At 44.4% G+C, this 23807-nt stretch overlaps 1 protein-coding gene across 13 annotated transcripts in view; it reads right to left on the bottom strand.

The window, feature by feature from the left end:
- Window positions 1-663: 663 nt before the first annotated feature.
- The window catches only part of DNM3 (dynamin 3), a 173066-nt gene continuing 149922 nt past the window's right edge, over window positions 664-23807 (bottom strand). For 6 of the 13 annotated variants that reach the window (XM_042029782.1, XM_042029783.1, XM_042029784.1 and 3 more), the window contains 3 exons: window positions 20525-20751; window positions 19697-19930; window positions 14065-14784 (listed from right to left, as the gene is read on the bottom strand). In XM_042029782.1, the coding sequence (XP_041885716.1) occupies window positions 14658-14784; window positions 19697-19930; window positions 20525-20751 (588 nt within the window). In that variant the 3' untranslated portion in view covers window positions 14065-14657. Of the gene's footprint in view, window positions 857-2148; window positions 6580-12435; window positions 13261-14064; window positions 14785-19696; window positions 19931-20524; window positions 20752-23807 lie in introns of those variants that run through there. The other 7 variants (XM_042029789.1, XM_042029790.1, XM_042029791.1 and 4 more) reach the window with 3 other exon arrangements.

Genomic DNA, 23807 nt, shown 5'->3' with positions numbered 1-23807 from the left:
GGCTTGAGTCCAGCGCCAAGTGGTACCTCCTGACTTACCTGCGTGGTTTGTGAGATACCCCCTTTGCTTTCCTGTGAGGAAAAATAGTCAGTTAAACCCATCAGTTTCCCCCTTTTTTAGACTGACTCTTCATAGCCTTCACTGGCACACAAAACAAGCACATCATCTAAATTCCAGATTTTATCTTTCCCATAGGGATGGACACATTTGGAATCCCAGAGGTAGCTACTTACAGCTGTTTGTGCTCAGATGCTCCAATGAGGTTGGCTCGCAAGGAATTTAGAGGTTTAGCTTGAAGAAAATGGTCAGAGCAGCTGCAATTTATTTATAATTGTGCAGATTAATCAGTCTAGAGAGAGTTTCAAGAGACTACTGCAATCTTCTCCTTCGAATTTCCGCTCAGCCAGGTGCTGCTGCTGGTGCACTGGACATGTTTTGGAACTCTGCTGGCTGTTCTTCCTGCTAATGCTAAGCCAAAGCCATTTACATCGAGCAGTCCTGGTGGTTAATGAATTCAGAAGCAGTGCTGGAATCCCAGCAGAATTACACCACAACCTTGGAGGGTGGGAGCCTCCACAGAGCCCAGGTAATTTCTTCCACAGGGTAAGAATATCTTCATTTGAGGAGTGAGTAGACCCTTCAACAGAAACACAGGACACACTCTTTTTGTAGTCAGAATTTTATTTTCTTTACATCCAGGCTTATCATTGAAATCTGAAAATAAAATCTTTCATTTACAAATAGGCTAGTGCAAATTAAAGGTAATTTTGGATTTAAAAAAAAAAAGACACTGCATGTAACACAAAAGAAATGTGCGTGTTAGGATGATCTTCCTGGAACAGCTGGTGGAGGTCGCCTAGGAAAAAACCAAAAAATAACCCAAAAATCACAGGGAGAGGGGGAGATTTAAAACAAAAGGCCAAGATACAATAAAATGACTCATACACAAAATTATCTTAATAAAATGGGTTAAGAGAAAAAGGCACAGAACATGCATATTAAGGAAAAGAGCAAGAGCAAGATTAGAATCAGCTGGCTCTCAGCAGAGCCTGGCTTTCATCCTCACCGCCTCCCTTCTGACTTGCCAGTGCCAGAGAACCAGAACAATCCCATCCCAGGTGTCCAGGTCGCTGGTCACAGGCTTTCTAATTTTCTTGAAGCAAATTATACTCTCTGGAAGAGCTTTTCCCCAGGCAGCCTTAAAATTCTCACCACTATCTGCTTCAAACACTGTTCTTGGAGTGGATCTTTTGTGAGATTCTGATGAAATGAGGAATGATCAAACAAGAGGACCTGTGGGGTGGATTGGGGTGTCTGAAGGGGACATTTCTGGGATTAAAAACATAGCTGGAGAGCCCCGTGGCAGTGAGGGCCCAGTGCAGAGGAGCAGCTGCTCCTCCTGGTACCCAGCACAGAGCACTCAGCTCTACCTGACCAACATGCCTGGAACCAGGCTCATCTGGGGTACGTGACATGCTCTAGCCAGAGGGGACACGTGGGACACTGCTGTTCCCTGAGGGGGAGTGCACACACTGCCTCAGCCACGGCCATTAATGACTATTAACGAAATCTCCAAATGTTACAGAATACAACGGGCATGTTCCTGCTGTGCTCATCCCACCTTTTGCTTCCTCCTTTCCCAAAACCTAAGGACCCACTTAGCAACTGTGGTGTTCCCACAGGAAGCTGTTGTGCTCCTTGTGCCATACAGACCATCTCCAAGCACGGATTGCAGCTACTTGGCTCATCCTGATCTGAAGGAGGAACTGAGTAATCAAGACATCTGCGCATTCGTACACAACCACTTTGGGGGAAATCCCTTTCAGGCACATTTTAACTCCAGCTCCTGCTCTGGAGGACTCAGTCCCTGAAACTCCCCAAAACATGCTTTCCTCAGCAATGAAGAGAATCCCAGGTACTGCTTGTAAAACGTTCATCCATTTCCCAGGAAAACATCTCCAAGGCCCTTGTAGGGGAACAGGCTGAATGCTTCCCAACAGGTTACATCTCCCCTACAATGACATCTCCAGTGATCTCAATGCAACAGCACCTCCAATAAATCCTCCCTGCAGTCCCCACCGAGGCAATGTGGAATGCTGAGATGATGGTGCAAGAGACAGAATACACCACTCATACACATCCAGAAAGTAATAATAAAAGCCCATCAAGAATTATAGTTTATTTCAGGTTCAGAAATGCAGCATAACATTTTTACAGCAGGTGTATGTGATGCTCAGTAATGACCACAGTTTCGGGAATCCACTCACTGTGCTCAAAGGTCAACCAGGAACCATTTACAGATTACGAAACCAAAGGCAGATGTTTTGGCTCACACGAAGTAGGGCATTAACACACAGAGCAAAAAAAATCAGAAAGAAATTAAGCGTTTGCTTCTTACAAAAAAGAAGTCATCGTTTACCCATCCTGGAAAAGTAAAGAGACAGCAGTAAAGCAAACGGCCGGCAAGACGGGACAAATCATAGATCAAGCAAGAGTGGAGGACTGTCTGGACGGGAGGAGCCATCAGCATCAGCTCGCCTGCAGACAAAGCAAGAGGAAAGACAGGCAGAGTAACATTCATTTACACAAGGGAGCTGTTCTGCAAGAGCCTGGGAGGAGGGGCAGTGCCACAGCGGCAGGAGCTGTGACAGAAGTGCACCGAGAGGCTCCCCGGTGGCACAGGGACAGAGTAGGTCTGCTCTCAATTCAGGAGGTTTGGGCTATTTTAAGACAGAAGGACAGAACTAGCCAGGAATCTCAATATGCTGTACACATCATGGTTAGTGTAGCTGTCTGGAACAGAGAGGATAATATTTTCTACGTTATACTTTAACACGAAATGCCATAACCTATAATGTATCTTCTTTAATATAATAAGTAATCTACTTTTAGGAGGCTTACTTAGAAAGTGCAACAAGATCAGCAATAAAATAAACACACATTAACTATGTACATAATCCTTTTTGTTGAACATACAATCTTTTTAAGCCTAGCACAAGATCCCTTGAGATCCAAGGCCGAGAGCTATTCACGGCACACGCAAGCTCTTCAGCTGATGGTCAGCGGGGTGAGGTGGAACATGTTCTCTAGGCAGAGACCCAGGCCCAGCCTAAATGCAGTACTAGATAAGCACCCTCCTGAAACTTAGCAACTACATCACCCAGATTTTTATGTACCTCACGTAAGATCACAAACACCGGTGTTGCTTCATTATTGCTCCACTACGCCCTGGCTATCTGAGCTGTGCCAGAGGAATCAGAGAAAGGCAGAGCAACCTGCACTTCTCAGATATGGAGGTCAGGCTTGGCCCATCCCACATAAGGGGGTCTGCAGAGGTTGTCAGTCCCTCTTAGCAGATCCACAGGGTGCTTGTCCTGCCTTCGGGCATGGAGTGATTTTTGCTGCCAAGGCTGCTCCTCCGAGAACAAGGGACAGGATTGACGGGACTTGCCAGCACCAGAAGTGAGCAGGACAAACAAACCCGTTCCGGGCACTGTACAGCAGAAGGAAGTGGGCCAAGGTTGGAGGACAGTACTTACTCAATTGGATGTGGCAATTTCTTAGGAAGCACTTAAATGTTTTTCCTAGAAACAGTTCTATGTGGTTTATTCTGACAAGTGTATACGCAAGAAGAGGTGAAATCATCAAACCCTGGATTCGTGTTCACTGTTATTTATTAACCTGCACACCTAAAAGCGTTGCATTTAGGGCACAGGGTCAGATTTAGATGAGATCTGAATGAGGATGCAGAGGAAGGAGGGCTGTGCAGCTGTGTCCTGCACCCTCAGCATCAAGCACAGAACCAGATGGTGCTGACGCCTTGCTGCCGCCTCCTCCTCCTCTTTTGGGTAAATCCACCCTTGAGAGCTTTATTTACAATTCAGGATTACTGCTGAGAAATAGTTTCTTGGGGGGCAGAGTTAAGGACAGTGCTGAATTGTGCCACCTACTTCCTTATGCTTGGCAGAAACAGTCATCAAAGTAAATGAGGGAGTCTCAAGCAGAGAGGATTTAAATCATGTTTTTAGGCCAGGATCTATGTCATCTGATTAAGGCTCCGAACTTACCAGCATTACCCTCGTGTCCCATGCAGCCACACTGGTCTGAATCACCTCCAGGAGGTGACGCTCTTCTCACAGAACAAAGGACAACTGAGCCGAGGCTTTGGGTATGGTGGATAAACTCAGACTGTGGCCTTGCAATATCATAGAATGGATTGGGTTGGAAGGTACCTCGGAGCTCATCTTGTTCCAAGCCCCCTGCCATGAGCAGGGACACCTTCCACTAGACCAAGTTGCTGAAAGACCCATCCAACCTGGTCTTCTATCACCAAGTGAATTTTAGAATTTGGGGTTAAAGTGATTTCTGTGGCTGAGGCATTAAACCTGGCTTTCAATCAGCAGGCAGCTGCCAGTCAGTAACAGTTCTGATAAACTATAGATAGGTGTGCTGGCCATGGACTACTATGGCTGTTTACAAAAATTATATCCAACAGATGCATTGCAGGTTACAGCAGAGAGCACTAAGCAGTGGAAAGCTGTGTAGAAGACAAGACGAATCATCAAAATATGGGGGGGGGGGAGGTTTGGTAGTAAAAATTAGTATGACCGTAGTGGTGTTTGCAACCTTTTTTTCCCCTGAAAGCTGATTCTGTGCACTTGGCGTTGGAGATGTGGGCCTGTTCCCCAAACAAGCACCAGCCACTTAAGCAGTCTGCTGAGATCAACAAGATGCCAGTGTTCTGAAAACTCCATCTTCACTGTGCATCACATGTGACCTCTAGACTCCCCAGGCATGTGTCACAAGTATGAGGTTGACAGGAAATTAAAGTTAAGCTAACATACAAATCATGATGCTTTCCCAAGCTCGTCTTTCTTCTGCAAGCTGAAACATGATTTGCTGCACTGGTGAGCACAGCTAATCAGCAGCCTGGGAATACTTAATAGGCTAAATCCCCATTTGTTGTGGCTCTTTGATTGGATTCTTCCTAACCATGGGGCTACAGCATACTGGAGCCCTACAAGCAGTCTCAATAAATACATTTATTAGACTGATTATACTGGGGGCCTTTGAAACCACCAATTGCTTTGCTAGGGATCTGTAACCATAATTGTAATAGCAGCAATTCATATTTTCTGAAGGAACAAGGCCAAATTCCTCTCTAGTTTCATTCTGTTAACTCAGTAAGTTCTAAGCTTTAAGGGTGACACTGACCCTAAGTGTTTAAAGTGAAGTAATGCAGTTAAGACAAAAGGTTTTTATAATGCATTAATTTATAATGTGCAAAACAAGAGGCAGAGAGGACCTCTGCAAGTGAGCAGCTGCTAAAATAATCCAGGATGCACAGCTGAGCACTTCCAAGAACCTAGCTGGATAGAAGCAACAGTAAACCAAGGTGTGCATGTAATGCAAAGAGAAAATCTTTACATAGTGGGCACAGGGGAACTTCATCAACTGGCATGTGAAAATATCACAAATACCTCACATCCAAACCAGACCCTTGGGAAGCTCAGCTGCCAGTCTAGGCTGGAGCTCTGTGAACTGGCTCACATGGTGGCCAGAGGAGTGGGAGCCCATGCTCAGCTTTCCATGTATCTGTATCTCTATGTCCTTCTGTGTCACAAAAGGACCAAAAGCAGTGCTCAGTTCCCTGGATCCTGCCACACAGCACATTTCCATGCACTCACCCCCCTCCAGGGCTTCCCAGGAGCGCAGTAGGAGCAGGAGTGTGAGCAAGCACTGGCAGAGGGCAAAGGGAGCTGGCACATGCTGCTCTGTCACACACCAGCCCTTCAAACCACCCTCTCCCATCCTGGCTGCAGGGTGAGAAGGCTCCACACCAAGCCCTGCAAGCTGGGGCACCCCAGCCTGCTCCTCACCAACCCAACACAGTTGGCATGTCAGCTGTGAGGGTGCAAATAAAGCAAAACATGCCTTGTCCCACACACACCCTGCTTGTTTAACATTCCTTAAAACTAAACTTTGGATAAAGAGAATTTATAGGAGAAGCAAGCCCCTTGCAAAAGAGACCTGGAAGTGTGGGGCTTTCAGAAGAGCTTGGTAAGAAACCACATGGCTTTTCTTTGCCCAGTTTAGCCATTACAAGGGAAAATAGAAAACCTGAAGGGTATAAATAAAATAAAAGCAAGATTCCATTCAGGTAAGAGGAAAAAAAAGCAGCAGATCAAATCAATACGTGCACAAACACACACAAAGTCAAGCCCTCTATTTGCTGTAGAGGACTGTGAGCACAGTTGCCTGGGTGGAGATATGTGTCAGTACGTTAGCTAACATCAATTATTGCAAAAGGAAAAGTCAAGGCAGCACAGACCTTCCCCAGACATTTAAGACCTCATAAACAATGCAGAATGGACAGAGTATATCAGTAAAATTGGTTACTTGCCTATAGATGTCCATACATGCGACTATACATTGGTTACTGTGACAGTTACCAAGCAATTTGTTTCCACATATTTGGTTAACAATGAATGACATGCCAGAAACTCCGTTTAGTCTAACAGGGATGAATCTAACGGACGGATTACAGTGGGCCGAGTAGGTGAAGGGGGCGGTCTTCGACTGGAGAGAGAGAGAGAAGAAACAGTAAGCACAAACACTGAGCACAAACCTGGCATCTCTGGCTGTTGTTACATGGACATGCACATGCTCATACACACAACAATCCTGTTTCCACGTACACTGAAGCAAGACACCTCTTAAGCATCCACAGTAAGGAAGGAGGCAATGGGTTTGCCATGTGCCTACCATGCCTTACCGCTCTCACCCATCGCTGTCCACAGCCTGGGGGTTCTCCACACAGTTACCCTCTTGAGCCACGCAAACCATCGGGGACGATTGTTATTCTCCATTTTTAGGGGTCAGTCCCAGCCTGGACAGCCACACAGCAGTCTTACAGGCACATTTCAGAGCAGGCGACAGGACTTGGGAAAACAGCTTACAACAACTTCAGGTCCGCTTTGCAGAAGCAGGAAAACCTGCAGCTTCTTGCATACCTGGGCAAACTGTAGCCCTATCAATGTGCCTGAATTTGAGGCACATTTTGAGACTTTATATCAATGCCCAGTTACGAAAATGCCAGTCATGGCTAGAGCTTCTGGATTCATTAATTTACCACTAATGCATTTTTCTGACAACTTCAGGAAGTGCTACAGAGTCACAGATTTTTTGGGAAGACTTAGGTGCCTTCATTCCATTTTCCTGTGTACTGCATTTTAATTTGGACTGTGTCATCCTCTGATAAGAGACCCCAGTGCAAGAGTTAGCAGTAGTGTGATCTCCAAGCACGTTCCACCTGCAGTCCAGGCTGGCACCTACCCCTCCCTCCCTTCATCCAAGGATGACACACCAACTCTGCTGAAGTTGTAGACAGAGTCCCTCTGGTAGCTGTGTAACACTTTACCTTTTTGTGTGCAGCTAAGGTCCACATCAGTGCTGTGTGGAGGTAATTCCATCAGTTTAGTTACAGAGAATATTTTGTTGATGCTGCTTTCCACCTGGGATAAAACATCCCACTGCCAAGCAAGGCCCATGCAGATTCTGAGCTGACAATTGGCCTCCAGTGCCTGCACCAGCTCACACAGTCCTGCCTGGCACTGCTGTGTGTTGTATAAACAGCCCTGAGAGACTGTTCCTCCAAGCTGGCCTGCTCCCTTAGCCAGCTGTGCAGCACTCTCCAGCAGTGTTCTGTTGCTGCAGTTATCCCAATCCATGTCTTACACAGTGTTTTCACTCCCACTTTCTTTAGCGGGAAGTACCAGCTCTCTCTCTATTTCTTAACCCAGCCCAGATTACCAGGAGAGCTCATGGCTGAACCCAGGCTCTAAGCAAGGTGGGAGCTGAGGTTCTCTGATTCCCATCAGCTCCAGCAGAGCTCATTAATGGTCCAAACAAACTGTGCAGCCCTTCCTAACCCGTCCTCCACCTGTGCAAGTAGGGACAGTTCTGGCTCTGAAGAGGCTTGCAAAGGAAATGCGTCTCATTCTGCTAAAGCTAAACTGAAGATGAAAATAATGTAACAATATGTTAATTTTCTTTGAACTGGAACAAAATATGTGAGACAAATTTACACTTGACAAAAAAAAAATCTCGTTTGTCTCAAAGTGCATCTTGTGCGACAATACTCTCTTTTGGTGAAGAAATGAGAATTTTAATCCCTACCATGCAACAAATACAAAATATGCCAACTAAAGCATTCAAGTAAATCAACAAGCTAAAAAAAAATAGGCAAAATATAATTTCTTCATGGTGTATTTTTCTTACAGGAAAAATGTTACTGTGTTAACTATTGTTTCTTGTCTTGCTCCAGTGTAGGTCTTTTGGACCCATTTCCAAAATTTGTAGTTTCATAAAGAACCACTTCTAAGGCTCTGCATTTCTGCTGGGTTGCATTAAATTATTCCTTTGTTGAAATGCCTCACATTGCATTGTTTAGCGCTTACTGAAAACATCGTATCATATGTATACAATTTACAAACAAGGGAAAATGCATACAGCTGCCTTCATATCAAATTTAAAAGATGCTAGCCCAAACATGCATTTTAATACCAGGTTAAATGCAGCCCACTGGATTCAAATAATGCAATTTAGCCAAATTGCTATTTAACACAGCAGCATCAGAAACTGGAGAGCACAGTGGGAGGATTTCCTGGATATAATCAGTCACACCAAACCTGAACCAAAATCAGGCCTGAGCACCATTTCCTCCTCGAACCAGAGATATTATTGCACACTGACCGCTATTTTGAATTTCCATTCAAGCCCAGTGCAGACCTGAACAGAAAAATTTCCCATTAGCTCTTTCCCACTCCAGAGTACCAAGCACTTCAAGGAGAAGCCGATACCCCCAAGGGGACCCTCTGATGAGGAGCTGCTGCCGAGCCACAACAGCCTGCTTCTCCCTGTGACACTGCTCAAGAGTCAGGTCTGCTCAGGGAGGGGACCCTTCAGCGATGCTCTGTCCCAACTGTGGATACTCCCAGCAGTATCTGGGATGCTCCGATACAAGCACTTGTGTGTGTCTTCCCAATGGGCATGGGCAGAAATGTCCATGAGGAATGGGCTTAGCCCTCCTTAGTTCCAGCCCCTCAAGGGCTCTGCCTGCTTACCATGCACTTCCAGCTCCTTAACCCTCCACACCACGACCTGGGGAGCAGGACCTCCGCCTGTAGAGCACAGGTGCCCTCTAGAGGAGTGGCAGATGTTTGGGAAAGGCAGCACTTGGGAAAAGACCTGCAGTAGCACCATTACCTCCAGCCCTGCTGCTGACAGTCTCCTGAGCTATCTGCAATTCCCTGTGCCAGCAATGGAGGAAGGGGGACTGTGTTCCCAAGGCCCTGGGCAGAGCACAGGGGGTTCAGCTTGGGGGAGAGACCTGACCTTCCTTAGCCACTGGCACAAAGGATTAACTGGCACGAGCTGGAACTCAAGTCCACGTGAAGGAAAGAATAAACCCTGAATTTGCCTGTCTTAGATTTCGCTGTCAGGGTGACAAGTCATTCTGCGACCATTTCTACACTGGGCGTAGGATCCAGACCTTTTTTCTCCCCTTGACAAGAATCTCAACCCCAAAGACAGGAGGAGAGGCCAAGCCCCCTCCCTGGCTCCTTTACGCCCGGAGTGGTGGCTGGGAGCCCACAGAGAGGTGCAGGAGCCTGGGCCACCTTGAGACAACAAAGCCAGCAGCCAACTCCAGGGCAGTTCCACAAAGCGCAGCTCTGAGGGAAGCCGAGCGTGGTTTCGGCCCCATCGCACCCCGAGCAAAGGTTACCCACGGGAGCGCTGCCAGCCCCTCCGAACGCCGAGGAACCCGGCCTGCAGAGCGGCAGGGGGAGCTCCAGCCTGCCCGGGGACCGGGCGAGGGAAAACCGGGGAAAAACAACCTCCCCCGCATCCCTGCCCCGCGCTAGCTGCCATCTCAGTGAGTAAATACGTGACTAAGCCCAATTAAATGTTTAGTCTGAGGCCAGCAGATGATAGCGGCGCAGACGGCGCGGGCTGAGGTTCTGCGCGTTATCGGCGCGGCTCCCACAGCCCGGGCAGCGCTCGCCGTGCGGAGCTGCTCCCGGCCCCGAGAGGCGGCTCCTGCTGCAGAGAAAGCTCCTTAGAAAAATGTCACTGCTGCGGGAAATCCTTTTGCTCATTGTCGCCAACATTTCAGCTGGGTTTTCGAGTTTTGGGGCCGTGTCCCGCTGCCTGGCCCGTTTAACTCAGTCTGTTGTCTTGGGGTTTTTTGGGGGTTGTTGTTATTTGTTTTGCTGCCTTTTTTTTTTTTTTTTTTTTTAAAAAAAGGAAACTGTTTGTAAAAGTTAGTGCTAAAGGGGCAGGAGATCATAGGTCCCCCCCGGGGTTGAGTAAACGAGTCTGCAAAAAGAATCAGTTCTTCTAACTAGCACACATTAAGCAGACATAAAGAATTTACCAATGAAAATTGTGGACTAAGTATGTATTTAATAACTCCCTGATGTTGCTCCAGAGACTCCTCCTTTGAAGAGCTCAGTGGGGTTTTGAATGAAGGGGAGCTCTTATCCCCGTGCAAAAACTTTTTTAAAAAAAGGAAAAGTTTTTATATTTATTTTTAACCTAAGCAGCACCCCCCATGTTTCCAGTTTTAAAAGAACTCCTAAAAGCTTTAGCTAGGCAAATACAGAGCAAAAGAAACTAAATAAAGCAAGTCTAGACGAAAAATTCGATCAGAAACATATGGGAGTTCTTTGAGCCTTTGCCTTTTGAGAAGTCCTATCGCTCCCCACACGGAGTGCACAAAATGTGCTTTCAGTAAAGCATGGCTGTAATTACCATGGGAGGCCCCGCTCGAAGATGGCTTCTCACAGCACAGCCAGAGGACTTCTAAATAAAAGGCTTTCATTTCCACTTATATTTGACATTCTTGCTTCCTTGTGACCACCAGAGAACACTTGTGGAAGGCATGTACAGAGCTATATTTTACAATACATCCTATAGATCTGAAGCTGTGAACAGAAGTCCGTTATTCTCTCCCTATTCCATCATCTTGGTTTCCCTATAACACAGCCCTCTCAGAGCACCCTGATATGTGACATCGTCTTTGTAGAATTTAACAAGAAAATACTTAAAATCTCTAAGCAGCTTTAAGACTGACTGCAGGCAAATTTGTTTTAGGTGGCAGAACAAACCTGGATGTGAGGCATAGAGGATAAAAGAGTGACTTACTGCAGGTGAGGAATAAATCTGGTTTCCTGTTAGGGTGATTATTTAGACAGACGAATTAGCTTGGTCTTGAGATAGTTATAATGCTTTGATTGATTTTATTTTTATACTGTTTCTCTGGTTTTCTCTGTTTCAGTAAGATCCTGAGAGACCTACACCCTCTACTCTTTCTGGTTCTTGTATCAACTTAACTTTTATTATGGTATCTCTTGACCTCCATAAGCCTCAAGATTTGGAGGACAATCCAAACCAGAAGTGAAACTACCAGATCCATCGTGGTTGAAAAACAGGGCAAGACATGGTTTGTAGACCTAATTAGTCTTCAATCTGTGCATGCTTAAACTCTTTCTGTCCTACAGCAGATGCAGCATGGCTACTGCAGAGTCTCCCAAACATCAAATTGGGAGCAAGTATCTGGGGTGGAAGTGGGAAAGGCAAGGGGAGGAAAGGCACTTGATCCTAGTGACACAGGTCATAACAAAGCAGGAAAAACGAAAAGGATGATGACATTAGGAGGAGTAAAGCAGGAATCACGGACAAAGATCAGGAGGAGATGATGATTGCGAGGGAAATGAGAAACCGCACTCGGTGATGAAAGGAAAAAAATAGCTGGGTAATATCTGCCTGAGATGGTCCCTTTTCGCAGTGTAATGATCCGAGAGAGTGAAAATTTCTCAGATTTGTTTCTGTACTGGAAAATGTCATTTTGTTAAACACAAAGTGTCTGTAGTAAGCATTGCCCACAGGATCACTGTCATCGGACAAATCGAGAAGGGAAGCCCTCAGGCACAGAGCACAGCTTTTGAGGGTGCCTGGTAGTTCTGAGCAGTTTTCCAGCTGAACTCATGTCAGCCTCTACAAATGCACAGAGGGCATGCTGAGACTGTACTGCCAGGGACTGCCTCGGCCATCCTTACAGCTGAACCCCAAAACTGCAGATGACCCACCTGCACAAAGCTCTCTCAGTGGAAGAATTTTTTTGTTCACTGTAAGCAAGTTAAGGTTATTAGATTATGCTGTTTTATCAGATATCTATTTAAGTGAAAGAAACAAAAAAATAAGAGTGAATGGGAAGAATGTGTCCTTCCACTGGCCACCACTACACTGCAGCAATATAAATCTCCATTAATTCAAAGGCTTACACTGTTTGAAAGCACTAGGGTTAGTGGTTCCACTGTGTGTGATTTAACTTAATACAGATACTCCTTTCAGAGGCAAAGTAGTCCAAAATATGATGTTCCAGCAGAATAATTTATTATCTACAACTCGAGCTCCATTTTCTATATGACCATCATAAATTAACATCCGTCACACACACATACAAATATATTGTATGTTTATGTGAACACTGCATTTTCAAATTAGTCATTTCAGGGAATTAATGTGTCATATGAAAAGCTCAGCTTGAATAAACACAAAATTAATTCAACAGAGTGACCAAGACAGACTATTATTCTTAAGAAACTGTGTGTTCTTGTTTGCCCTTCAGCAGGGAACATGTCAAGTAAGCAAGTGTGCAACACATCTGTGGAAGACTGTCCTCTGTCCTGACCTTTCAGAAACCTTAGGTCAGGATGGTCCAGAGGGTCAAAACTACCCGTGAAGAAGAGAAAGTTAGGAGTGCTGAGTGATAACATTCAGAATGCTGTTCTGTCCACAGAAGATGACACAAAATCAGCATGAAGAACGCCTGATCTTTTCACAGTAGCTCAAGACTTGTGCACTGCTCTGTGTGTAGCTGCACTGTTTGGCATCAAGGTGAATCATGTACCCCACTTTTGAACACCACATCTACTTCTGCCTTCTCTGTTCTTCCTTCCTACTCAGCTTTGACCTTCCTCTGCCCATTTGCCTCTCTCCTCTTTACTTACCTTGGTGCAAGAAGGGGAGCAAATGTCCTGGTTGTCACCTCCAGCTGGAGTTGCACCTCTTCTTGTCCATGATGCCAACTAATGGGATTACCAGTGTCACTTGTTAATGGAGCGCCCTCATTCACTACAGATCCAATACAGCTCGCAGGGGACAGGAGAGTTTCAAGACAGCCTTTCAAGATGCCTGCAGGTGCAGGAAGTTCAAATCATCACTCCTTCTCTCTGTTTACTCTCAGATGTTTTCTCTTCTAGCATAAGGCAGGCTAGAAATGCTCTGCTATTTGCCCACTCTTTACACAAGGCAGAAATTCCCTGCTCAACACTGTAGCTCTAATCCTGCAGTGCCTTCATGGAAGCTGTTATTAAACTATTCCATTATGAAACTAAGTCATTTCTTGGGACAAAACACATATTCGGGTTCCTGTATTTTTGTCAAACAACTGCTGTTGTTTGATTCTACTTTCTTTTTCCAAGTAGAGAGATGTTAAAAATAAAACCACTTCCTTCTGCTAACAGTATCTTGAGAGAGAAAATGCTAAGGAAGAAAAAAAAAACCCAAACCAAACCCAAATTTTTGCTGAAATTTATTCAGTGCATCAGCTGACACTCTACTATCTTTGAGGACTGCACTTGCAACATCATCTTTATTCCAGAATCACTTCTTTTGATGCTTTTCAGGTTCCTTGCTTTTCTGTCTTCCTCCCTCTTGCATCTCTGCATCTTTTTTACTTACCCTTTCCCATCACATAGGTCCAGACTACACTAAGAGTAATGAAATCCATTTCTCTGCCTGATCCTCTTTGCTGAACTTTTAAAGTGACTTGGAACAATCCCAATTGAATGCCATCTCATTTTAAAAACAATTTTATGTTGAATGAGGCAGGAGCAAGTAGCTCAGGAACAATACTCAAGATAATTACAACTACCTGAGATGCAAGAAATAAGATCAAACCTAAACCCTATGTAGAACAAGTGATTCTTCAGATACTTTTGTTCAACTGCCATAGTGTACTCTCCATCAGAAAATTCCTAAGCCACTGAAGATATGGACAGTCTGCCTGTGGCTGATGAAAGGAGATGCTGAGAGAAGTTAAGAGTCAGTGGCAGCAGACATGGTACGTAGGCTGTAATGTCCGGCATCCCATGAACTTTGTTTTCCTCAATCTTCAGCACAGTCAGCTGGAGGAGAGGTGTATAAAGGAAGGCAGGAACAAAATCCTACTGCCAGTCTAAAAGAAAGCCATCCTTGTAGGGGCAGCAATCACTGCAGCTCCTGGAGCAGAAGTGAAGACCCTCCTGTATCTCTCATGGCATTACCGTTCAGGCAGCTGAAGAATCAGTTCTGTGCAAATGCCATTCCAAATTTCTCATAAGATCAGTATTGCAGAATTACAATGAAACCACAAGACTTGCTGTAATGTGACATTTTACATGTTTTTACAACCTGCTGTGACCTGCTTTCTGGCCAAGCCCTCCAATACTTCTCCTCATGCAATGCTCCTTCTTGCAGTGCTTCTGTTGTCCCTATTCATTGCAGGGGCGTTGGACTAGATGACCTTTAAAGGTCCCTTTCAAATCAAACTATTCTGTGATTCTGTTCCTTGATTGAAGCTGCAAGATGAGCCCAGGTTTGCACCTGGCAGTTTGACTGCCCCAAGCCGTGTAGCTCTTGTTTCTGATGGGTGTCACAGGCACTGCCACCAGGCTGCTGTTAAGAAAGATTGCCAAATATTGCATTCTATGGCTTGAAAATGGTCTGAAAAATTTTAAAAGACAGAAATGCAAGGTGACAGATTTACAAAGGTGGCAGGGAAGGGAAGGGATAAGTTGGAAAGAAACCAAGACAAGATGGTGAGAAGGAAAGGAAGGAATACATGGGGAAGAGAGACAAATGTACCAGGGAGGAAACCAAGTGAAAGGAGGAGGTGAAGCAAACAGGATGGTCAAGAAAGGAACAGAGAGGGTAAGGCTGAGAAAAAAGGGAAAATAGTGAAAAAGGAGCCAGTGGAGGATGGGAAAATGCAGAGCTTCTTTCTAAGAGATAAGAGAAAATAAATGGAGTCTGCTGCTGCTTGAGGCAGCCAGCAGCAGAAGTAACATATTACTGGGTGTGCATTTAAACGAGAAATGTACATTAGACTGGTAACAAATTACGCAGGGCTGTCTTCCCTCTGGGCAGAAATCACAGACAGAATAACTGATACTCTCATAAGTCTTGTGATTTTGGGGTCCTTGGACAGGCCAAGTTGGAAACATACTGACTACAGAAGGGCAGCATTCCCCCCTGTGAGGGGCTCTGGCTTTGCCCGTGTAGCTGTATATTCTTTTGATCACAGACATGAGATACAGAATTAAGTTCAATTATTCTTGGGCTTTCTTTTCTCCTCAGGTTCAGCAGGATTTTGAAATCTGTCCATGTAACACTTTCGTCTCTTTGCTTGCATGAAACAATCCTAATTGTAGACTATACTTTTTGAATGTAACTTTTGCCAAAGATCCTCCAAAGAGGACACATGGATGCTGGACAGAGAGCTGTGCTCTCCTGCGTGGGTGTTCAGATTAAGATCATCCAAGTCAGCATGCAAACACTCTAAGGTGGGCACTCACTCATCCTGCCAGAAGAATTTGGTGCAATGGCTATTTGATTACAATTTATATTCCATTAAAAAATACAGTAGTAAGCTTTTAAGGCTGCAAGGTCAAACTTTAAGGAGAAAGAAGATTCCCAGGCTCAGGCAGGATAACTCTTCTGGCCTTATATGCCTACGCACTATGATAGATTTTATTCAGAGGATCATGTGCAATTTTTGCATGGAATCCCCTTACTGTTCAATGCACAGGGTTAGACATTTCATTAAATCTTTTCAAAGAACTCTAATCCATAAAAATCCATTACAGAAAACTTAGTGAATGGTTGATATTTGGCAATCAAAGAGTTGAGTGTGAGCCTGTGGGCGGGGAGACATCAGGCAGTAATGCTTTCTGCAGTGCTCCTGACTTTGTCTGAAAATTTCTAACTGCAGTTACTGTCAAGTAAAAGTACCTTTTTGTGCCAGTTTGGCAGAAATATGTAATGATGGCTTACAATGTAGATTAGCTACCAACACAGCAGGTCATGGAATTAGCCTTGGTGGCATAACAAAGGGGAGCTGCAGGGCTACCACCAGCCCTTCCCTGCTGGCTGGCTGGCTGTGAGTTGAAGTAAATTGTAGGGACAGTATGTGAGCAGCACAACATGAATTCTCTCCCCACTACTTGCCTCACATGTAAAGACCAGCCCCAGCCCCTGGAGACCAGCCCCAGCATGCCTGGAGGTGACACACGTGCTCCAGGGTTTCACATCCTGTGGGGTCACATTTGTTTCAGTGACAAAGTGAGTAACCATCTCCAGTGCTTTGTTGGGAAAGCCTTCATGAATCCACAGTAGCACTGCAGAGCCCGACACAGGGAGAAAAGGGGAGCACCCTCCCACCCCCACAAACGCCATGGGCTCTGCTGCCAGGAGAAAAAAACATTTCCAATTCAATTGTTTTCCTTGTGGCAAAGCTGAGATTCCCATTCAGGACATTTAAAAGCTATAAATCAAAGCATCTACAGTAGAACTTAAATTGGTCAAGATCAGGCTTTCCACACAGGCAGGCAGACTCACATCATGGTAAGCTGAAGTGGTTCTAGTGCCTGCTTAAAGCTGTCTTACCAAAGCAAGCACACAGCTGCATTTTCTTTCAAAATACTACTGCAGCCTTTTAAGAGAGAGGGGGAATAATCCAGATTCTGGCAGGGGGAATATTTCACAAATCATATATGCTTTGGCATCGAGCCCTTAAAGCCAGGGGCCTTTACTCACAGGCTGTGCTGGGAGAGATCCACCCACCTCAAGTGGGATTAATTAAAAGAGGCATGTATCATGCAAATAGTTTCTGTTTCCTTACAGAAATATTCAGAGCACATAACCCAAACCAGCTTTAGAATCAGAGCGAAGCAGCGAAGAAAATTATTTCCTGCTCTCCTAACTCTTTTCCTTTCCCTGTACATTAAGGGAGGAACAGTGAGAAAATGCCAAGAGCTCACAACTTCTGTACAATTCCTTTGATTAAATGCTAATAAAATAGAAGAAAAAAATTGTGTTTTCAAAGATGGGTTTTATCTCATTATAAGGTGCCAAATTTTCCACACCAAATGTGTGCTAATCTGCTCATTGGACAAAGAGTCCAAGTTTTATCCCTGAAAATGATCTTTTTGTCTTGAAGCAGAACAGGAGAAAATGGAAATCCTGTATTTCTTCAGCACGTCAGGATTTTCAGCTCCATGTGAAAGTGATAGGGGCTGCAACAGAAAGTTCCTCTGGAAAGTAACTTTAAAAATACTACTTTCTTCTCAGGAAGCTAAACTATTTCCCTAGATAAGAGAGATCCCAACACTTCAAGGAATCACTGCAGAAAATGGTGGTGGAACAGTCAGAGCACAGAGCCCCAGTTCAAAAACAAGTCACGGAAAAAGCTCAAGTTTCCACAAGAACTCTTCCTCAAAACTCTTTTTCTCCCCTTTTAATTTCTCAGACCTGTTTTCTGAGTCAATTTCCTATGATCCTGCAAAGGCTGTTATTAAAACCAGACCAAGCGTAGCTGAAATTCCAGGGCTCAAAAGAAACATTTAATAGGCGCAGGAGCTGGCCACACTGTCCCCCTCAGGTGATTTCCGCTGCAGCCCCTTCCCTGGGATTTCCTCCCTCGCAGTTTAGTCAGCAGGAGAAACCTGAAGTTTCAGCAGAATGGCAAACCTTTCCTTCATTCTTTAGCAGCTGAGATTTTTTATGTCTGAGGCTTTCATAGCTCTAAAAAAGAGAACTAGGATCCAGTCCAGAAGATGTGTATTGCAGATTATTTTTTCCACAAAAATGTCAGGCAGTCGCACATTCAATTCTGTATCCAGCTACAGTATTTTAAAATCACTGACCTCCTTTATCTGCCACTGCTTTTCATACCACCAGTGGCAGTCCCGAACGGAGTTGTTCCCAGCCTACTTACCCACGTGTCTTTTGAGTGCTAGAAAATTCCTTTCTGGTCTCCATCCCACCTATCACTTTGGCATGAAAAAGATGATCATCAGACATGCTCTTGGCAAGCCACCTCAGGAAAGCAGTGTCCATGCACAACCACAGGCGGGCAGGGTAAAGGAGACATGCTGGTTTGCAGGGCGAGGGGAGAGGAGCCATGGTTCTCTCTGGCAGCACAGCTAGCAAAACACTGCACCTCATCCCTGGATCTCAGCTCTGATTTGTCCTCTGATGGCACAGAGGAAACAGCAGGGCCAGTGCCCCTTGGCTCAGCCCCAGGCTCTCACCAAGGGGATGATCCTTGGGCTTCTTCCCTTCCAGCGCAAAGTTTAGAAAGGCAATTCCAGGTTTCCCCCCAACGGTCCCTACTGCAAGCTACAGGATATCCACTCAGGTGAAAGAGTGTTTCATGGTTGGGCACTGATGCAACAACACCCTTTTCATAGCAAATATATAAGAATACTTCATTTCTTTGATAGACCTCATTTATTTATGCTTTCTATTATGAAGGGTAATTATATTAGAAACACTGAGCCTCAAATTTAAGTTACTGACAACTACGACAGATCTCACATATTTAAAAGAAAGTTCTCCTCCAAAGCTTCTCTTCTCAATTACCATTTTTAAAATTGAAAATGTGCACATTTTATTTTTGTTCCTATTTAACTGGCTCTTTTTTTTCCCAAACTGTGAGTACTTTCAATGTAACAGTTAATTTATCAAAAATGGAGAAACCCCTTTGTTCCAGCATTGCCTTATCTGCCCACGCCTCTCATAATTTAGAAAGTTTATGAATCCCTCCAAATCAGAGGCTTTAATATATATATATGTAAGTGATTATGTGTATTACATCATTGTGAAAATAAACATTAAGGACATTTTATTCATATAACTTATATAAAAAAGCAGTTAATGCATAGAAAATTATACAATATGCAAAGCTACTTTAAAAGGTCCTGATAAATGCAAAGCCCTGGAAAGGAAAGGAAACAATGCACTGAAGATAATCTTGTTCCTTAACTAATTGCCTCATACCATATGATCTACTCTGTTAGACAGCTATGGACTGTTTTTAAATGGCTGTACATTACTGGCTTAGCAGGACAAGAATCAGACTCCTACCAGTTTGTTCCACTGGTTCTACAAGAATTGCTCTCATTCTCTCCCAGAAGAGCCCTTACTTCCTCTGGTGAGGATTCAGAATGGCAGAAGTGAGGAGCTCTACCCCTGCCCCTCTTCTGGTGGGGGTAGGTGACCTCTCTCTCTCTGAGCCCCTGTGTGGTACAACACAACCAGAACTGGGGTTCATAATGTAAGCAAATCAGTGTCTTCCAACTGACTGACTAGAATGTTTTAAAATTAAAAAATCTTCCTATCTTTCCAAACAGGGTATGTGCTAAAATTGGTTCCATAAAACACCTTTGGCTCTGCAGGGAATGTCCAGTTTTGCTTTGCGACAAGACTTTCTTAACAACAGCGCTTGACTTCCCTCCACAGTGCAGAGTCTGTCTGTTATGCCAGAGGGAGAGAACCATGCCACCACCAGGAATACCAAACTTCTTACCTTGGGACACTGGGAGGAGCCCGGCTTGGCCGAGAGGGAACCTGGGGAGGTCCTCCATGGGCTTCACCACTGGGAAACGGAGGCAGTGCTCCTGGGCGGAAAGGGACTGGGGGAGCCCCTGACTGAGGGCCTGGAGATGGGATTGCAGGAGCGGGTCCTCGGCCCGATAAAGGTCTGGTTGGGGGATTGTTTAATGTAGGTCTCCTCGGAGTTGAAGGACTTGGAGGAGGTGATCTAGTGAAATACCAGAGATTTTAGAAGTTCAGTAAGGTGGGGCTTTGGGTTTTGGGTTTTGTTTGATGTATTTTATTTTACTTCAAACAAAAGTTAAAACTTAGGACATGTTTTTTCTTGGCATTTTCCTTTGCTGTCAATTTCAGAGGATTATACAATTAAGTCTCACATGTTTGCCACTGACAACATACAAGCAAAGAGGTAAATATAATGTATTTTATTAAAGTCCTAATAATGTTTTGTTAAGTGACATTTCTAGGACATGGAGCCTGCAATGCTGAATTATTATACCAGCTTGCAAAAGGAGGCCAAGTGGATACACAACTGGGGTGACAGAGGCAGCTACTATTTGAAGCATCTGACAAGCTGTAAGTCCACTGGATGGTTTTTGCAAGGCAAATATCCTGTCTGGTGCTCACATAAACATATCCACAAAATATGTATATATGGGAAAATGTTTTGATTTTCCTCACAGATGTCATTAAAGACCTGGAGGAGCATCTTCCCAAAAAGACAGGCAGGGAGGGAGCTCCTGATGCTGACTACATCTGCCTGTCCTGAATTTCATGGTAATCCAGATTTGAGGCTCCTCACCTGCGTGCCTGCTGAAGCCACGAGTCATCTACAGGAGGGGGAGCAGGGGTTGAGACAGTGCTTGTGCTGATGTCCCCAATGATGGCCAGGGCCTCCTTCAGGGCCTGGTACATGCGGAGGGTCTCGTCCCGCCGCTGCGCCTGCTCAGCCGACTCCTCCATCAGAGTGTTTTGGTCCTCAGAAGAATACAAGTGAGCCAGGAGCTCTGCGTTGATAAATTCTTTTACCTATTTAATCAGACAAAAACAAAAAAAAAAAAAAAAAAAAAAAATCCAAACCACCAAAGAAATAAACAAAAATCTCTACAGAAAATACAACACTGAACAAATTCAGGGGGAGATCTATGGAAGCAGGAGACTTAATCAGTTTTTCTTACTACCTTACACCGGTTCTAGTGGTCATGCAATTCTACATCTCTGAGGTGACACCTCTGCTTACAGTTCATTTCAAACAGGCTTCCCAACAGCTCCCAGGAGCCAGCTGGCATTTTGGGCCATTTCTAAATGGCTGAATGGGAAGTAAATGGCAGTACCATCAGATATAAATTCCTCATGGAGTGGGAATTTTCAGGCTTTATGACATACCTGTCAATTATTTTCTTAGCAACAATTTACCCTACTGTAGACAGTGTCTTTCATTTCCAGCAAGTCTGTCAGATTCTGAATAACCCATCCACACACATTCAAACTGAAGGGAGAAGTCTCCAAGTAATCTAATTTACTATATTGATTTCCTGCTATGCCTGCCCTGGTTATGGAAACCTGGGCCACATTAACAGACATAAAAAGCGAGAGGTACTCTGATTAAATAAGACTGTGGTAAATAGACCAACTGCTGACCTACTAAATCCTTGCATTTGAGACTTTCGTTGCTGTTCTGATCTATTTCTCATCTGGCGCTTTGCTCCAAAAAGCTTTTTTGAGCTGGAGATACTGACCATAATACATTCCCAGGATTCTGATTACATAAACCTGAGCTCCATTTGCACATGGGTTTCTGCTGGTTTTGTGATTTAAACCCTGACAGTGAGACTAAGGCAATGTTTGTGTTCAGACAAGGTCAGTGAGAGCAGTCAGACAGGACATACATGGGACCCTTTCTGGTCACCAGCAACGAGAAGACAGCCAGGACAGACCTCACAGGGAAACAAAACCATATTGCCTGGGCTTGGCTGTCATTTCCCATTCACGTATGACAGGAGATGCACAAATTCTTAGCAAAGCCTGCAAAAATTTTCCATGAGCTTCATGCTGTTTTCCAGTAGATGGTACTGATCAAGAGCCAGAGTACACTACTTTCCTTATGATTGCCAAAAAACTCCACATTAAAAACAGATATCATAGTTAAACAGCATCACATTCTGCTCAATGAAATGAGCATTTTAATGGCATCACTTCAAAAAAAAGAAGTTCTAAAATTAGATTAAGGCCAGAGCTGATTGTAAAAGCATTGTTAAACCACAAATATCTGTTTGAAAAAAATCAGCCTGTGACAATTATCATGAGAGGTCTGTCACTGGCAGGGGATTTGAATAAATCCCTGAACTAGTCTGGAAAGGGAAGATTGCTGTTTTAAGGATGGTTCTTGGATCAGCCTCCTGCCCTCCTGTGCAGTACTAAACAGAGGAAGATCTTCCACAAGAGCCACTTTCTCCAGCTTGGAAATGGAAGGGAAAATGATGCTTACTCACACGATTGTTCCTTTTGGGAAAGCAGACTCACACAAATAATTAAAACATTTTCCTTCACAGACATCAGGCCTGCAGTCAAAGCTGAACTGTAGCAAGCATCCAAAAGGCCAGTGCCCCAAACTTGCCCTGTCACTCTGAAATGGGGTAAGGTGGGCTTGGAACCTCATCAGCAGGACGACAACACATGTCACTGCCTCAAATGCAGTGACAACCCATTCCTTTACCTTCATTTGGGCAGTAATGAGTCCTTTGGAGTTTTTCCACTTGGCTGAGATCACTATCAGCACCGTTTATGGAGCATACACTGACTACTCTTAAGACCACCTCTCTTGTATAATCCAGGATACCAAGGCACCATGAAATACAAATTTGTATATGTGTGTTTTGTTTGGCCATTTTGAATTGGTAATGGTAACTCAATGCAGTTCTGTGTGGTAAGTGTATTTTCTTTTAAGGTAATCAACATCCACCCTAGGGGAAGAACAAGGGATGCACTTGGAATACAATAATCTAGGCTTAGGCCCCAAAATATGCTCAGGGACAGCATCTAATTATTTTCTGTACACTGAGTTTGAATCTGATACTTTCGTTGAATTGTAAGTACTTGTTAACAGGCCCACAAAGTGGAAAGGAAGTTCTAGGAAAACTTGGGAGGTTGCAATTGTCATGGAAACAAATTCCTTGGGATCGATTTGTTTCCAGAGTTTTGGAGGCAACATGATGGGGCAGCAGAAAATACAGAATATGCTCATTAAGGGGGAAGGAGAGTGTTTTCACTTAACTCCTGGTGGATGGGTTGGACTTCTGAACACTCCAAGGAACACACACACTAAACAGGACCCACCTTCCATCACAGCTCCACTCCTTTCCAGATCTTTGTACAACCTTTTGGCAGGACTCAGCACTCTTAATTTGACCATTTCTTTCTCTTTTTAATAGCCCTGGTTTTTTAAAATTGCTGTTTTAGCTATTGTTTTCAATGTGGTAATTTGCCGCCTATGCTGTACAGAAATAAATTCATTAATGCTTGTAAGTGTCACTCTTCACAGTTCTTTAAAATGTTTTGATTCTTTGCCACAAATTTAAATTCTAGGATGGAGGTGTAGACCTTAGCTCACTAGGAAGCCCAAATGCAGCTTGGGAGTATGACGTCAACTGAAAGGTAGCTGATATTTGAAGTGTGTGGTTTCTGTGTACCACGGCCAGCCAGCATGGCAGGCTTTATCAATGTCACTAGCAGCTGATGAGATTGAAAGTACAAAATCTTACAGTAATCTACTTCTGAGGGACGCACACACTTCAGAGACCCCTAAATGATTCCATATGAAGAGGTGAGTGGCAGAAAATTTAATGTAAGCTTTCAAGCAACTGCTCACTGAGCTCTGCTGTTTATGAAATGAAAGCTAAACCCCAGCCTTTCTAAGGGCACTGGAGATAGGCTAAGTCAAAGCAGCAAGTTGCTAGCAGTGATCTGGAAAGAGCAGTGAGAACACACACTCAACTTAGGAAGTCTAGAGCATGGCTGATATCTAGAAAAAAGGGCAGTTCCATTGTTCCCATGTTTTTTTGGAAAAACTCACCCATAACTAGAGC

Source organism: Corvus kubaryi, unplaced genomic scaffold (genome assembly GCF_017639235.1).
Source record: "Corvus kubaryi isolate FWS band 111438036 unplaced genomic scaffold, C.kubaryi_AGA036_p1.0 37334, whole genome shotgun sequence".
NCBI lineage: Eukaryota > Metazoa > Chordata > Aves > Passeriformes > Corvidae > Corvus > Corvus kubaryi.
The sequence above is the reverse complement of the archived record's forward strand: the minus strand, read 5'-3'. Positions and strand labels throughout refer to the sequence as shown.